Below are 14,214 nucleotides of genomic sequence, written 5' to 3' on the forward strand. Positions count from 1 at the left end.
TGTGGTCAGTTAGTTGTAAATAATAATAACAAAAAAACAAAAAACAAAAACAAAAATTTAAAAAAATTCAATTTGGAACTTCTTGGTTTTCTTTTATGTTTTTTTTGTTTTATTAGGTTAGTTTATTTATTTACGTGGTGTGGTTAGTTAGTTTATTTCTGAGTGTTAAAAACACATTTTTATTCAAACATTGCATTCAAAAAGATAAAAAGTTTAAAACAAAAAAATAAAAAAACATTCAAGTAAATTAAAAATAAAAACAACTTCTTCATCTTCATCTTCATCTTCATGGCATGCCTCTGTTTTCTCTTACTTGCAGAATCTGCAGCAGCTCCACATGGTCCTCATTTTTTCTCTGCAGTGCTTCCATGTGCTGATTGGCACAATAGAGCCGCTTCTGCAAGTCCGCCACCATAGCCTTCAAGGAAGCTATTTCCTCGCTCATCGCGGCACACTCCCGTGTTCTCGCCAGCAATCGCATGCCCAAATTGGTAGCCGAGACCGCGTGGAGTACAGTTAAATTGTGGGACTCCTCCACCGCTGCCTTGTCAGACCTCTGTGCCACATGCAGATGATCTGTCAGTGTGAGCTTGTTACCAATCATGCCTCCCAGCAGCGCTGCTCTGTTCGGCATTGCCTCAGAAAAGTTCGGTATTATCTCAGCAAAGTTTGAGGCCGTACCGTGATGATATGTGGAGTTTGGGAAGACATGGTTTGGAGGAACCCTTATCTGCGCATTCGGTGGCGCAAGGGACAATTCAAGGTTAAGATCATCAAGGTGAGTGCATGAGGATGCCATTGCTTTGTTTTTGGATTTTTTGATGTTTTTCTCTGAATTTGCAGGAAGAAATGCGGGGTGCTCTTCTACTTCACCGAGATGAGTTTAAATAGACTTATACAGACGAGGGAGCCGAAAGCACTTCGGATCTCGAGGGTGCTATCCTGTGCTCTTTTCTCTCGGATCCCTTCATTTCCGGCGCAAATTGCGAGCACGTTTTTTTTTTTAAAAGGGAGCATGCTTACACTTTCACTTACTTTTGCCTCCCTGTTTTCTGATGTTTGTGTTTTTGCTTTTTTCAATTGTTATTTTATTTTATTTTTTTTCAATTGTTTTCTTCTTGTTTGTCAGGTTTCTCAAGAATTTAGTTGGAAGAAGAGACAAAATTAAAGATGCGTCTTGGACACCTGGTGCAAGAATCCCATCTCTTCTTTTAAATTCTTGTTTGAATTGCGTGTTTATTTCAGTTTTTATTTATTTATTTATTTATTTTGTTTTTATTAGGTTTTATAATTTAAAACTCATAGGATATTCTTTGAAGGAGCTAAATTTTTGGTAACTCCAGTGAGCAACCGCAGTCTATACAGTGTCTAGGAGTTCTTTAGGCGGCACCTTCGGTGTCTAAGAAGTTCGGGTTTTAAGCGGGACCATTGTGACCCCTCCAACCTTCCCGGAACCCCTGGCTGTGTTTTCTGAGGCCCTTAACTGGTCATCCTTAAGTTTTTCTCTTAAAAGAAGAAGCAGCTATTTGTGTGTTTACTTAACTAATAAAAATTTCATGTTTGGGTTTTCGTGTTTTTGTTTGATTGTCATTCTTTAAATTTAGGGTCAATCGTCTCTTTGAGATAGCATAACATTTTTATATATAAATAAAATAAAATAAAATAAAAAACTTTAAAAATAAATAAATAAATAAAAACTGAAATCATTTCTTCTTGGCGCTCGGTGTCTCGACCATAGGAGCTTTTAGTTTGGCCGTCTGGATGTCCACTTCTGGGTCTTCACGCACAGCCTCTTGGGGCTCATCACTTGAGCTCCCAAAGATCGCAATCTTAGCTTGAGCGTAACTACTCTCGTGATCTGCTTTCTTGCGTTTACCCGGTCGGTCTAGGTCCTCCAGCTGCTTTCGCATGTCGCGAGAATACAACTCTACCATCTTTGATAGGTTTTTATTCTCGTCCCGCAATACTTCTAGCTGGTGTCGATTCACCTCCACTATCCTTGACCTTTCCCTTTTCAAGCTTTTTATAGCACTCTGACAATCTTCAACCATACTTCGCTCCGCCGCCAACTGAGCTTTGAGCACCTCCACCTCATGGGACTTCGCAAGTAGGCGATGACCCAAACTTGCGACACATGCTGTACTCTGCACGCTCAGTGCCAGGGCATCACTCGTGACCCGGTTGTCATCCCTTGTCCCGAACACACGTATATCTTTGGGAGTCACTAAATTTCTGCCAACTCCAATAGCAACATCGTTGTCTAGGAGTATTGAGTCATTGACAGACACAGGCCCCCGGGAGGAGCCAAAGTAGGGCATCCATACTGGTGCCGCTGCTTGGCCCAATGTCTGAGTCGGTGGAGCTAGGTTGAGATCCAACGAAAATGGGTAGGATGAGGCCATTTGATTTCTGATTTTTTTTTTTTTTCTTTTCTCTTTTGTGTTTCTGAGTTTGTGGTTTTGTTTTTATCCCCATCTTTTTCCTTCTTATATACATAGTCTTTGACAAACCCTAGCCATTGCAGCGTCTAAGCATTTCTGAATCTCCAGCATTCCTCGAGTCCCACAACCTTCTCACTTTCCAACCATACCCAACTCATTTATCACGACATGTCTTTTCTGAACGGACGCGTTCAGTAAAGCCTTCGCGCCTTTCCATGAGCCCGTAATTTCTGCTTGTGAAATCTGCGGCGCTTCTATCTGTCAACACGTGTCTCGCTCAGTCTGCCCATGACTATCCATGAGACGACATCAGGGACCACATTCCCTCTTTTTAGAAATCCCGCTTTGCGCTCATAATTCACGTTTTATCTTTTTAAGAAAAAATTAAAATTAAAACGTGTGGCCTTTGGATTTCATTGTGGGTCGGGTTTTCACCATTGTTTTGGTTTCAAAGTGAGTTAACTTTCTTTGGGGTTGGGCTTTCAAACGTTTGGGTTTTAGTTTGCGTAAGACTGTCTGTTTAGGGCTTACTGTTTTGAGTGTTTTACTGTTTCGTTATTTATTTATTTGTTTGTTTGTTTGTTTTGTAATTTTTATTTTTATTTATTTTATTTTATTTTATTTGTGTATTTTAATTCAAGTGTGTTTTGTGATTTATATTTACTTTAGTACCTTTCATTTCTTGTTATGACATTGTTTGTGGCTAATTTTTAAACATTGAGGACAATGCTCATTTCTAGGTTTGGGGGTATTGGAGTTTAGCAAGTAAACTTGGTTTTTCTTAAAATTAAAAATTAAAAAAAAAAAAATTTAAATTTCTTTCTTGTTTTGAATCTTGTTTTGTTTAGTCACTTTCCGAACACATTTGATGAGATTGTGATAAATGTTTGCATGACTTAAATGAAAATTGGATTTCATATAAATAAATAATTAAAAAAAAATAAAAAATTGGCATTGTTCTAGCATGATATGCTTGAAACCTTCTTTACACTTGCCATTTGTTTCATAATTTTCCAATTAAAGGATTTGCATGATCTAAAGAATTGTATGAAGCATAAATTAGACTTATATAACCAACCATATAAAGTGAGCTTTTGAGCCTTGTACTTCAATTCATGAGTGTTATACACATACTCTTAATTTCTTGTCATCTAAGTTGTTGTTTGATCTCATTATTCATTGATTTGGTTGAACACTTAAAAGTCATTTATTCTTATGCAATTTGACTTCACGACATTTAAGAAGTGATATTAAGGCCCTCTTTGGATCGTTTGTGCCTTTCAAGCTAACCTTATGCATGCTTAAGCATGATTTTCCATTGTTAACCATTTTGAGCCTACATGTAAACCTTTTCTTTCATTTACCAATTATATTTCCTCGCCTTAGCCCGAAAAACAAATATTTACCTTTCTAAGGAACTCATAGGGAATGGGTGTTACATTTCGAAAGAAAAAAAATATATATATATATCACACAATTGGTGAAAGAAAAGAGAAAAGTTGTGATTAAGTGGTGGTTGAATGAAATTTCATTTTTGGGTTTCATTTTTGGGCCTTCAAAATAAATTGGTGGTTGTTCAGGAAAGGAGTTTGAATCAATGTAAATGAAGGTATAAGGAGTTTTGATCATGTAAAAGAAAAAAAATCTAATCGTGATGATTCGAAGTCTTGTAAACAATTATTTTATGTTCTTACATTTTGAGTTCCTTGGACTTTGTATTATCCATACCTTTCATTTCTCACTCACCTTACACCCTTGGCCCCATTACAACCTATAATAAAGACCTAAATTGATCTTAAATGTCATGTGGTTGAATTGCATTCATTTTTCTACTTTTAAGTGTTTGGCATCCTTCTTGAGATCATATTAATGCAAGTTCTTCATCTTTCTATTTCGAGTTAAGTCTTTATGGTTTAACTCTAATCTCATGTTTATAACTGAGTGTTGCATTATAGCCCTCTTCCGAGTGATTCATTTGTGAGAGGACAACTTTGGTGAGATTTGAAGTTGAACTTGTGCTTTGTATGATTTTTGAAATTGTGTGAAAACTAAGATTGGGGAATTTGTTGCATTTGGCTATCACACTACCACACTTTGAGCATATTATGTTTTGAACTTTGCCGCTTTGTGAATAATGTTTAAAATTGAGCTTTTATTGTTAAAACTTTTGAGTCATGTGCATGAGTCATTTCTCTTCAGAAAATGTTCGGAAAGATTGTTTTGAGTTCTTTTTATTTTTGTAATTTTTTTTGTTTTGTTTTGTTTTGTTTTGTTTTTTTGTTTTGTTTTTGTTAATGTAATTATTTTTTTTTTTTTGTTTTTATTTTTTATTTTGCTTAAGGACTAACAATCTTTTAAGTTTTCTAATTACCTTGTTTTACAGAGTCAGTAAAACGTTTGTGGGTATCGTATCTGTTAAACCCTCAGGAGACACAACTCCTCCTACTAGGGATGCCTAGAGGTTTAAAGGCTTGTTGCATATGCTCAATGCAATCGAGTTACCTACGAAAGTGGTCTAGTTAACTTCTTGTTTGTTTTTATCTTTGTTTTCCTTTTGTTTTGCTCGAGGACTAGCAAAATCTAGGTTTGGGGGTATTTGATCGGTGCATATTTACATATCATTTTGTACCCTTCTAGCTTATGATTTGGTTATGTTTTTGAGTTAAACTTGTGCTTTTAATCCTTTTTGTGTTTATCTTTCAGTTCATTGAGTTTTAGGTAATAATGAGGGCTTTGGATAGTAAATGATGCAATCCATGCATGTTATGGCCTAATTTGGATGAATGGATGAAGAGCTTAAAGACAAACTCAATTTTGGCTACAGTCCCCTGCCAGCCCAGTTTCGTAGGTCATATTGCAAGCTTTGTTTCAGCAACCTACATAGCTCGGATGAGGCCACATTCTTCATGAAAGTTGTTTCAATGGGTGTGTAATATAACATATCCAAAATTCAGCCCCATTGGATAAATATGGAGTCTGTTACCTAGCAAACACAGAGCCATGCTCAGGATGGATTTTATCAGCGCGCAAAATGAGTTAGCAATTTGTTTTGGCCTTAACTTCCTCCTCCGACCTTGGATTGGCCCAAATGATATATGGCTGGAAAGAAGACATTCTGAACTTCAAGTTTGAGTGCTTAAAGTCTTAATTTGCTTAAGGGAAGCCCAATTCGTAAGCCCTTGAAGTTGCTGGTCATGCTGACCTCAGGATGAGCTATTATTTCTGGTTGGAAGCTTGGTCATGGTGACATGAAGATGAGCTAGGGCTGCTGGTGGGATTTATTAGTGAAGTGCATCAACCATTTCAGATTTTATAATGGAAGTGTTGTATGCATTAGTGAAGTGCATCAACCATTTCAGATTTTATAAAACAAGTGTTGTATGCATTAGCCATACTTAATTCAGATTTTCAGCTTCTTTAGGCCTATATATAGTGAGGTTTCCCAAGCTTGTAAACACACCCCAAGGGGGGGGAGCTCTCAAACACTTCTCTAGAGCTCCCTTCCCTTCTCTCCCTCAAATTCTCTTAGTTTCATTTTCTAGTTTTCAATTATTGTAATGAAATATTTGTGCTGAAATTCTCCTTAAGTTTTTCTTAGTTCCACTTTACTTTTCATTATGTAAATTCTTTTCTTTAGTTTTTCAAGTTTGATTAGTTTCCAAGTTTCAATTATGGTTCATGTTCTTATTCATTATGCTTATAAGTTAATATGCTAGTTTGAATGATTGATCACCATTTAGGCTTGCATGTTAGCTATCTTGGTTTGAATTAAGAGTAGACACCATGCTTTAATTCGAATTGAACTATGAATAGGAAGAGTATGTATGGACATTCGACAACAGGGATTAGATACATGCTTGGTTGTTTAAATTGTTCTTCTATGCTTAATGGGTTCCTAATGCTTAATTTTAGGTTAGACAACAAATGATCAAATTAGGGAATTAGGAACACAAGGTTATGACCACACACCATGGCTTAATCATACATTAGCTAGAATCAATCCGTTAATCTAATTGAACTTGGGAACTTATCTGCTTGAGTTAGTTATTTTCTTTCTTCCTTGTTTTATTTATTTCCTTTCTTTTTCATTTCTATTTTGTGTAGGGAAACTGAATTGGATCATTCAATCACCAATCCTCGTGGGATCGACCTCGCACTTACATACGCTATACTACCGAACGGCTCGTGCACTTGCGAGTATCACAAGTTGAGGATGCAACTGAATCCATTTTGGTGCAGCTGAAATCCACACAACAGTAGTACTTGAAAATAAAAATAAGATTAACTACACTTTAGTCCCTAGAGGTTTATGGTCAGTTTCGAAATGAGCTCCGAGATTTCAATTTCATACTCAACGTATCCAAATATGACCAATTCACCCTGTCCGTTAGATTGACCATTTGGTCAAACATTAAATGTTGATGTGCCAACTGTGGGACCACCCACAGACCCTGACAATCCATTCCAACTTGTCCAAGTGAAGGGCATTTCTGAAATAAAATTAAAGAATAATTTATTTTTAAAATATATATTTTTTCAAACCCAAAAACCAAAATATTATTAAATAAGCAATTGATCGGCAGAAATGCCACGATCCCCAAGAAGCTCTCATTTGACCAATTGACTGGAGCTTCAGCGACAGTGAACTCAGATTTCCGTAAGTTCTCAGTGAAAGCAGCTATGGATGATTTCAGATCCAAATCATGCGGGAATGGAATGATGCAGATAGAGAGCTACTACGGCAATGGCTCGGGGCCCACTTCCTTCGGCGGCATCAATGGAATGCAAGATCTCAGGTGTTACAGTGCGTCCTCTGCGTCTTCGGTGCAGTCGCCGACCCAAACCCAGATGGGCAACTATGGCGATAGGTTCAAGAAGGGCAAGTCCACAAATGGGTATGCTTCGAAAAGCTGGAGCTTTAATGATCCGGAGCTGCTGAGAAAGAAGAGGGTCGCTAGCTATAAGGTTTATACTGTGGAAGGCAAGCTCAAAGGCTCTCTCAGGAAGAGCTTCAGGTGGGTCAAGGAAACCTGCAACAGAGTGGTCTATGGGCGGTAAATCATTTTTCTGAAATGCTTATCAGCAGTCAAAAGGCCATTTACCATGGGAAGACCTCCTAGTTCAAGACTATATATTCTTACTCTCCGATTGACCTCAAAACACCAACCAAGCTCTTCATAGCTTCAAGTTTCATGGTTGCCAATTGAGGCGGTAATAATGTGGTGGAATGTGGCAACACCAGGAGGGACACCATGGGCAGTTTTAAGAAGGCCATTTACCGCCCTCATCCACCAAAAAGTTTCAGAAAAACTCAAGAACAAAATTACTAGTATTCTCAAGAATTTTAAATCCAAAGAGTAAACTTTCCCAGTAAATCAGAGAAAAAAAAAATCAAAAAAATTTTAAAAAAATACACTGTTCACCACTTCACTGACTACAAATCCCAAACCCACCTCCAAAAAACTCAGAATTACCTAGACCCACTCTCTATTTCTCTCTTTCTCTTCCTCCCTCTCCCCCTCTCTTCGTCATCCCCACCCTCTTCCCTTTATTTCTCTCCTTTTGTGGCTCAATTGCATTGGATTGGACAAATTAGGTTTTTTAGGTTCGGGTAATTATGGATTTGGAGCAACAACTAATAGGGCTAGTGAGTTATTTGGTTCTGATTGTGAGGTTGATTTTGTTTTGGATGTTTGATTGTATTTTGGGTTGGGAAGGGCCTGGGATTGATTGGAGGAGGGGGGGTCTGTGGAGGGTCGACGAAGGGAGGATGGGAGATGGAGAGAAAGGGTTGCTAGAGCTGGGGAATTTTTTTTTTTTTTTTTGTTTAAGTTTTTTTTTTCTTTCCATCATGTGGACTAGTTGGAATGGGTTTTCAAGGTCTGTGGCGGGTCCCACAGTTGATACATCAACATTTAACGTTTGACCAGACGGTCAATCAAACGGACGGGCTAAATTGGTCATATTTGGATACGTCGGGTGTGAAATTGATGAAATTGAAATCTTGGGGCCCATTTCGATAATGACCCTAAATCTCTAGGGACTAAAATGTAGTTAATCCATAAAAATACCTTAAACCCAAAACCGCAAAAGCTGAAGGGCAGACTTCAATCACTCAGCAAAGTAGAGAGCAGACAACAATGGAGTCTGAGGTGAGTTTTGAGACCTCCTTCTTTCGCCTTGTGTGCCCTCCGAGGTATTTAATTAATAGATTATTATAAATAAACCCAATTCTAGACATGTATTTATAAAAAAACCCACGCACTATTTAAACATAGAAACACACCCAAAAGCAACCCCAAAATCAACAATTGTATATTTTTTGGGTGTGTTTATAAATGGGTCTTGTGTGTGTGTAATGATGGGTTTTGGGTGTGTTTATAAAGTGTTTTGGGTGTTGGGTTTTTTTATAATTTCAACCCCCATTTTGGGTGTTTTAGTGAAACTCCCTTTAATTAATTGGTGTATTTTGCAAATTCAAGCACACGCTTACATAAGTTTCGAGATATATGATACTGAATAATTGATTGATTTTAATGTGGAATAGATTTTGCCCTCTGTGAAGTACACTGTGGAGCCAGTGGGGTTGGGTGGACTTACTTTGCTCAAGGTGACTTCTTTCTTTTTCATTTCTGTTTGGTTTCCCAGAAAATGGAGCAAAGTAAAGAAGAGCTATATAAACGAATATAAAATTTCATTGTTATCTCTATGTACTTTCCTTTTAAGGAAAAAAAAAGTTGCCCCATTGAGTAGAAGGTTTTGATAATCTATCAAATTAAGCTTAATCTGAGTGTAAATGGGACTGAGAGTTCACGTGTGTTTTGATTGTAGGACCGCGTTAGTACTCGAGGTTTTCACGCTATCCAACTCCAATTTAGTTCCTGGGAAATATGAAGTTGTATTCTTCCTATCTTTTTTTTGCTTTGTTAATAGTGATTCAATAATTAAAAATGACCACTAGATTGAGTTTGCAATATTCTGCATTACAAATGTTTATCTTATTTGTGAAAGGCTGTTGCGCCAAATGGTGATGGTATGTCTTTTGCTTTTCGGGTGCAGGGGGTTAAAGCTCTTAGCTCTGAAGTTCAAGATGGACATTTATCGTTTACCGGTGAACGAGTTTTAGAGGTGGGCATCCTAATATTTTGAGGTGTACGTATACTGCCCCATAATGCATATACACATGTTAACATTCTTCATGTTACTTTGCGTGGTAAGTGAAATGAGACATACACTTGTTTACCTCAAAGTCCTTACATCTGGTCGCATTCCTGCTTACTAACAGATGGCTAGGTCAACTTTTTGGGGCTCTTATATCCTAGCTTGGAACATTCAATAAAGTAAAGAATGTTAACTTGAATGAACTGCAATCTCTTCGTGATACATTAACAAATGTTTAGTTGGAGTCTTTTTAACATGACTTCTGAAGAAGTTACATCCCTTCATTTGAATGAATAGATCTCTTCACATCTGCAGACACATAATTTAATTAGGTGTTAATTGTTGTACCTTCACAAGTCATTCATGAAGCTACATCGTCATTGATCAATAATCAGCATATAACAATTTTTATTGGAATTCCTTTCTGCAGGGTTCCTGGCTTCTAGCGTGGTCGCTGAAGTTGCAGATGGTTCTTCTAATGGCCGAGAGGTATGGAAGCTTTCGTTTAAGTAGGCATGGAATTCATGTGGATCAAACACTATCCTTATTTTTTATTTCTCTTTTTCAATCTCCTCCCCTGTGGCCACCAATTTGGCCACTTACCAAAGGAAGAATCAAATGTTACAGTTGTTAGTCTATTCGCAGACAAGAAGGATGTAGAGAATATTTGGTCATTAGATAATTTCTCTTCTCTAAACCTCTTTTATTTTTCTTTTGATTTACTGTGTCCTATGTAATGCAAATTCTTACGTTTTCTTTAATTATTTATTTTTAGTTGATTTTTTATTTACGGGTTCATCGTTCATGTTTCTTTTATTATTGATGCTGAATTTGTTGTGTTGCAATTTTCATTGAATATAGGTATTGAAAATTCTTGATATCTCTTCATTCTTGAACTTACACCATGAACTAAGAGCAGTGTAAAGATTTGGATGCGGTTGAAAGTTCATGGGAGAGTTAGTACCTGTGAAAAGGATCCTGTTCTTGTTTAGGGATCCTATATTGCTTGGTCTTACAAGTTTAGAATCCAATGACTTCTAGCGGTCTCATGGGGAACTATTCTGCAGATACAACATGCCTTTTAGGACGCAAACCTCTCAAAGCTTTTAGGGTTTCCAAATCAGGCATCACCCCTTGTTCAATCATTTCCTCAACGAGCCTCAAAGCTTCACCTATCCTTTTAGCTTGCATACAGCCGTTGACCAAGGCTTTATAGCAAGAAGCAATATCAGGGACACGATCTTTTGTCACCATTAAATCAATGACCTTCTTTGCCTTATCCATTTTGCCACGAAAACAATAACCATCAATTAGCATACTGAAAGTTATTTTGCTCAGCTCCATGCCATATTTAACTTTGGCCTCAACTACTTTATGAGCCTCTTCTGGCATCCCTCCTTGGAAGACAGCATCCAAAAGTATTGTCAAAGTTATGATATCAGGTAAGACTCCCTGAACTACCATTTCATCAAACAACCTTGTGGCTTCAGCCCATTGATCTGTACGGCACATGCCATAAATTAGAGAGTTGTAAGTGAAAATGTTAAGCCTCATACCTCTTTGGGACATTAGCTCTAACACGGAGAGCGCTTCCTCGGTCCGTCTCTCCTTGCAAAGAGCATGTATTACAGTGGTAAAGGTTACAACATCTGGTGCAATTCCTTCATCCAGCATTCTATTAAACAACCTTGTGGCTTCTTTCCATTGCGCGGAATGGCAGAGGCTATTAATTAAGGAGCTGTAGGTGACGACATCAGGCTTTACACCTCTAAGGAACATTTCTTCCACAAGTTTTAGTGCCTCTGCCGTCTTCCCTTCCTTGCACAAAGCATCCAACACAGAAGTGAATGTAACAACATTAGGCAAGGCTCCACAATCAATCATGTTTCTAAATAGCCGCACAGCTTCTTCCCACTTACCAGACTTGCATGCTGCAGAAATTAAGGAAGTAAAAGTGAAAACATTAGGCTTTATGCCTTTGTTTTTCATTTTTTCAAACAGAGCAAGTGCTCGTGTCCAAAGACCCATGTTGCATAATCCATAAATTAATGAAGTGTAACTGATGATATTTGGCGCAACACTTTTGTTGATCATATCTCGAAATAGGGTCAGCGCCTCATCTATTCTTCTTTCTTTGCATAAGCGGTCAATGATTGGATTATAGCATTCAGGGTTAGGCTTAAACCTTCCATCTTCATACATTTGCTCGAGTATCTCAAGCGCCATACATGTTTTCCCAGCTCTGCACAACCCATTAATTATAGTAGCGTAAGTGATTTCACTGCATGCTAATCCTTTCTCTTCTATTTTCCGGAGCAACTCCATTGCCTCAGAGAGCGACCTGTACTTGCAAATCCCATGAAGCAAAGCGTTCAAAGTATAAGCATCGGGCTGAAGACCATGTTTAAGGATAGTTGCTAAAACAGAGAAACCCAAGTCCACCCGATTCATACGGCACAAGCAATTGATAACAACACTCAGTGTAACGACTTCCGGGTGTAAGCCAACACAAGCCAGCATCTGTTTATACATAGAAACTACAGTGGAACACTGATTCATCTTGGAGACTGCCCCAAACAAATGATTAATAGCCCAAATCGAGGGAATGGGTTTCATTTGAATTACGGAATCGAAGTGACCCAGTGCTTCATCTAACCCAAGATTACCAGATTTACAACGCGTTTTTACCAAATCCTCCAAATCAATGGTTTCCTTAACACTAACAGTATGACAACGATTGACAGAAAAAGAGCAAAACTGGCTTCTTAAAAAGACGAGCCCAAACACAGAATAGAGAGAAGAAGGATTACCCTTTTGGAGAAGCGTGAGCCCTTGAGCTATTTTGGCCATAATTTTCGTCATCATCGACCAGCTCCTAAGGCAGAGCAAGCAATTCACGATTTTTTTGGTCGAACTGAACGAAATTTCATTGCCAAAAGTTTTGCGAGTTGCACGTTTAGCGCGGGGAAGGCGTGAGGAGGCGTTGCAAGGCGGAGCGAGGCGGAGAGAGGCGGAGCAAGGCGCGCCAGATCTGTACACTCTGAACCGGAAGAAATTTTGCGAGTCTGCAAATTGGCTGCGGCTCTGCGAGGAAGACGACTGGCGTGTTGTTTTTTTAGGTTTATTGTAATGAAACGACGTCGTTTCGATTGAAGTGTTTAAAATAAAAACTTAAAGTGAAACGACGTCGTTATACTTGGAGTGTTTTGAAAAAAAGAAAACACGCAAGTGTCTATTTTTGTTTAGGGTAAATGGCCGAAAACCCCCTTGGACTATTTTGACTGTCGAAATGTCCACCCTCGAAAATATTTTCAGCCAATTTAGCCATTAGATTATTTTAAATGGTCAATTTAGCCCCTACCGTTAGTTTTCATGTAATTTCATTCAATTTTCTGTCTAAATGTCACATGTTAGGCACGTAACTCACTGTTTAATTAAATTTTTATTTTTTTTAAAGTTTAAAATAATTAAATTGTTAAAACTACAAAACTGAAGAAAAAAAAAAAAAAAAAAAGGGGAAGGCAATCATCGTCTTCCCCAGCCCCTTCCTCCCAAGACTATCTGCAATCCCACATCCACAAGGATTTTCGAGTGAATGCCAATGGTAGGTCCGTGTAAATAAACATATAATTAGAATTAAGATATGTTTTCATCTTCATCGACACCTACTTGTTCTTGATTGGATCAATGGGATTTAGGGATTGCATTTCACAGTTTTTGGGTATTCTGGATGATTTTTATGGGTGATTGGCAAAGAATCCTTTGGTTTATTTGAATCTGCACTTTTCACACTCTAGTTTTATTGATAAATATACATAATAACTATTTCGGCGTGTTAGCTTCCAAACCCAGGCGACGACCAAATTGCTTTGAATGAAGAGTGTCAAATCAAGTATAGTGCCCCACCAGGCCCGGACCGATAGCACACTATTCTAGTTTCTTGCTTCCTAGCATCAGGCCTATGGTCCATCCAAACAAAGGCAGGAGTTCCCATAAGGAAGCTTACTCACCTGTAAGTGTTTTATAATAACTTTTTGGATGTCCTTGCTTCACACACTTGACTATTTCGGATGTCCTTCTATGATAACTTTTTGTTGTCTTCATATTGTTCGTAGAATTGATGAAATCACTTGCAAATTTAGAGATGACGGAGTGCTTTGTATATTTCTTTTGTTGCAATGAACTTTATTTGGTCTTTGATTTGTCTCAGCCACTGTGGGTCTTGTTTTATTTGTGACCGTGGGTGTTGGGTGTTGGCTAAGTGTCCATTAATTTGGTTTTGCTATCAATTTCTTTTGCTGATTTTTGTTACCTACGGACGAGCAAGGGGATGGAGGCGGTGTTAGAATGGATTTCATATATGTGCATCTATTTTTGTGGGTTCGGTTTGATTTTTGTTACCAAATCATAACCGATTTTGTCCGGTTCGGTTTGATTTGGTCCAAGTTTTTTTGTGGGTTAAAAAATAAAATAAATAAATATAGTCGATCTAGTTCAGTTAGGTCTGGTTTTTTGTGGCATAGAACTGGAATTGGTACAAGTTTAAACCTGTCCAATTTGATTTTCAGTCTGATTTTCACTTTTTTGGTTAACTCGATTTGGTTCGACTTTC

At 37.9% G+C, this 14,214-nt stretch overlaps 2 protein-coding genes and 1 long non-coding RNA gene across 9 annotated transcripts; 2 read left to right on the forward strand and 1 right to left on the reverse strand.

Annotated features, from left to right (window-relative positions):
* The first annotated feature begins 7,040 nt into the window (after positions 1-7,040).
* Positions 7,041-10,352, forward strand: LOC110744351 (uncharacterized). 6 transcript variants are annotated; one of them, XM_088246951.1, is made up of 5 exons: positions 7,041-8,637; positions 8,989-9,051; positions 9,273-9,336; positions 9,501-9,569; positions 10,033-10,352. In XM_088246951.1, the coding sequence occupies exon 1, from the start codon at positions 7,122-7,124 to the stop codon at positions 7,497-7,499; it is 378 nt and encodes a 125-aa protein (XP_088103077.1). In that variant the 5' UTR covers positions 7,041-7,121; the 3' UTR covers positions 7,500-8,637; positions 8,989-9,051; positions 9,273-9,336; positions 9,501-9,569; positions 10,033-10,352. The 6 variants fall into 6 exon arrangements, with proteins under 6 accessions (XP_088103077.1, XP_088103081.1, XP_088103075.1 ...); XM_088246955.1 differs by having other exon boundaries at positions 7,041-8,593; positions 9,501-9,593; XM_088246949.1 differs by having other exon boundaries at positions 7,041-8,593.
* On the reverse strand, positions 9,695-12,725 carry LOC110744266 (uncharacterized). 2 transcript variants are annotated; one of them, XR_015832892.1, is made up of 2 exons: positions 10,567-12,725; positions 9,695-9,911 (listed from the first exon to the last, which is right to left on the reverse strand). XR_015832892.1 is itself a non-coding variant. In XM_021944234.2 (1 exon), the coding sequence occupies exon 1, from the start codon at positions 12,465-12,467 to the stop codon at positions 10,659-10,661; it is 1,809 nt and encodes a 602-aa protein (XP_021799926.2). In that variant the 5' UTR covers positions 12,468-12,723; the 3' UTR covers positions 10,461-10,658. The 2 variants fall into 2 exon arrangements, 1 of the variants encoding a protein (XP_021799926.2); XM_021944234.2 differs by lacking the exon at positions 9,695-9,911 and having other exon boundaries at positions 10,461-12,723.
* Positions 12,726-13,106: 381 nt separating this feature from the next.
* On the forward strand, positions 13,107-13,969 carry LOC110744347 (uncharacterized). The gene is made up of 2 exons (XR_002524624.2): positions 13,107-13,206; positions 13,442-13,969. It is a non-coding gene; the product is annotated as an uncharacterized LOC110744347 (long non-coding RNA).
* Positions 13,970-14,214: the final 245 nt, after the last annotated feature.

Source organism: Prunus avium, chromosome 1, assembly GCF_965620075.1.
Source record: "Prunus avium chromosome 1, drPruAviu1.hap1.1, whole genome shotgun sequence".
Taxonomy (NCBI): Eukaryota; Viridiplantae; Streptophyta; class Magnoliopsida; order Rosales; family Rosaceae; genus Prunus; species Prunus avium.

What these genes read in the sequence shown, in the direction of transcription:
- LOC110744351 (XM_088246951.1), top strand. Translation starts at nt 7,122, where the DNA reads ATGGATGATTTCAGATCCAAATCATGCGGGAATGGAATGATGCAGATA.
- LOC110744266 (XM_021944234.2), bottom strand. Translation starts at nt 12,467, where the DNA reads ATGATGACGAAAATTATGGCCAAAATAGCTCAAGGGCTCACGCTTCTC.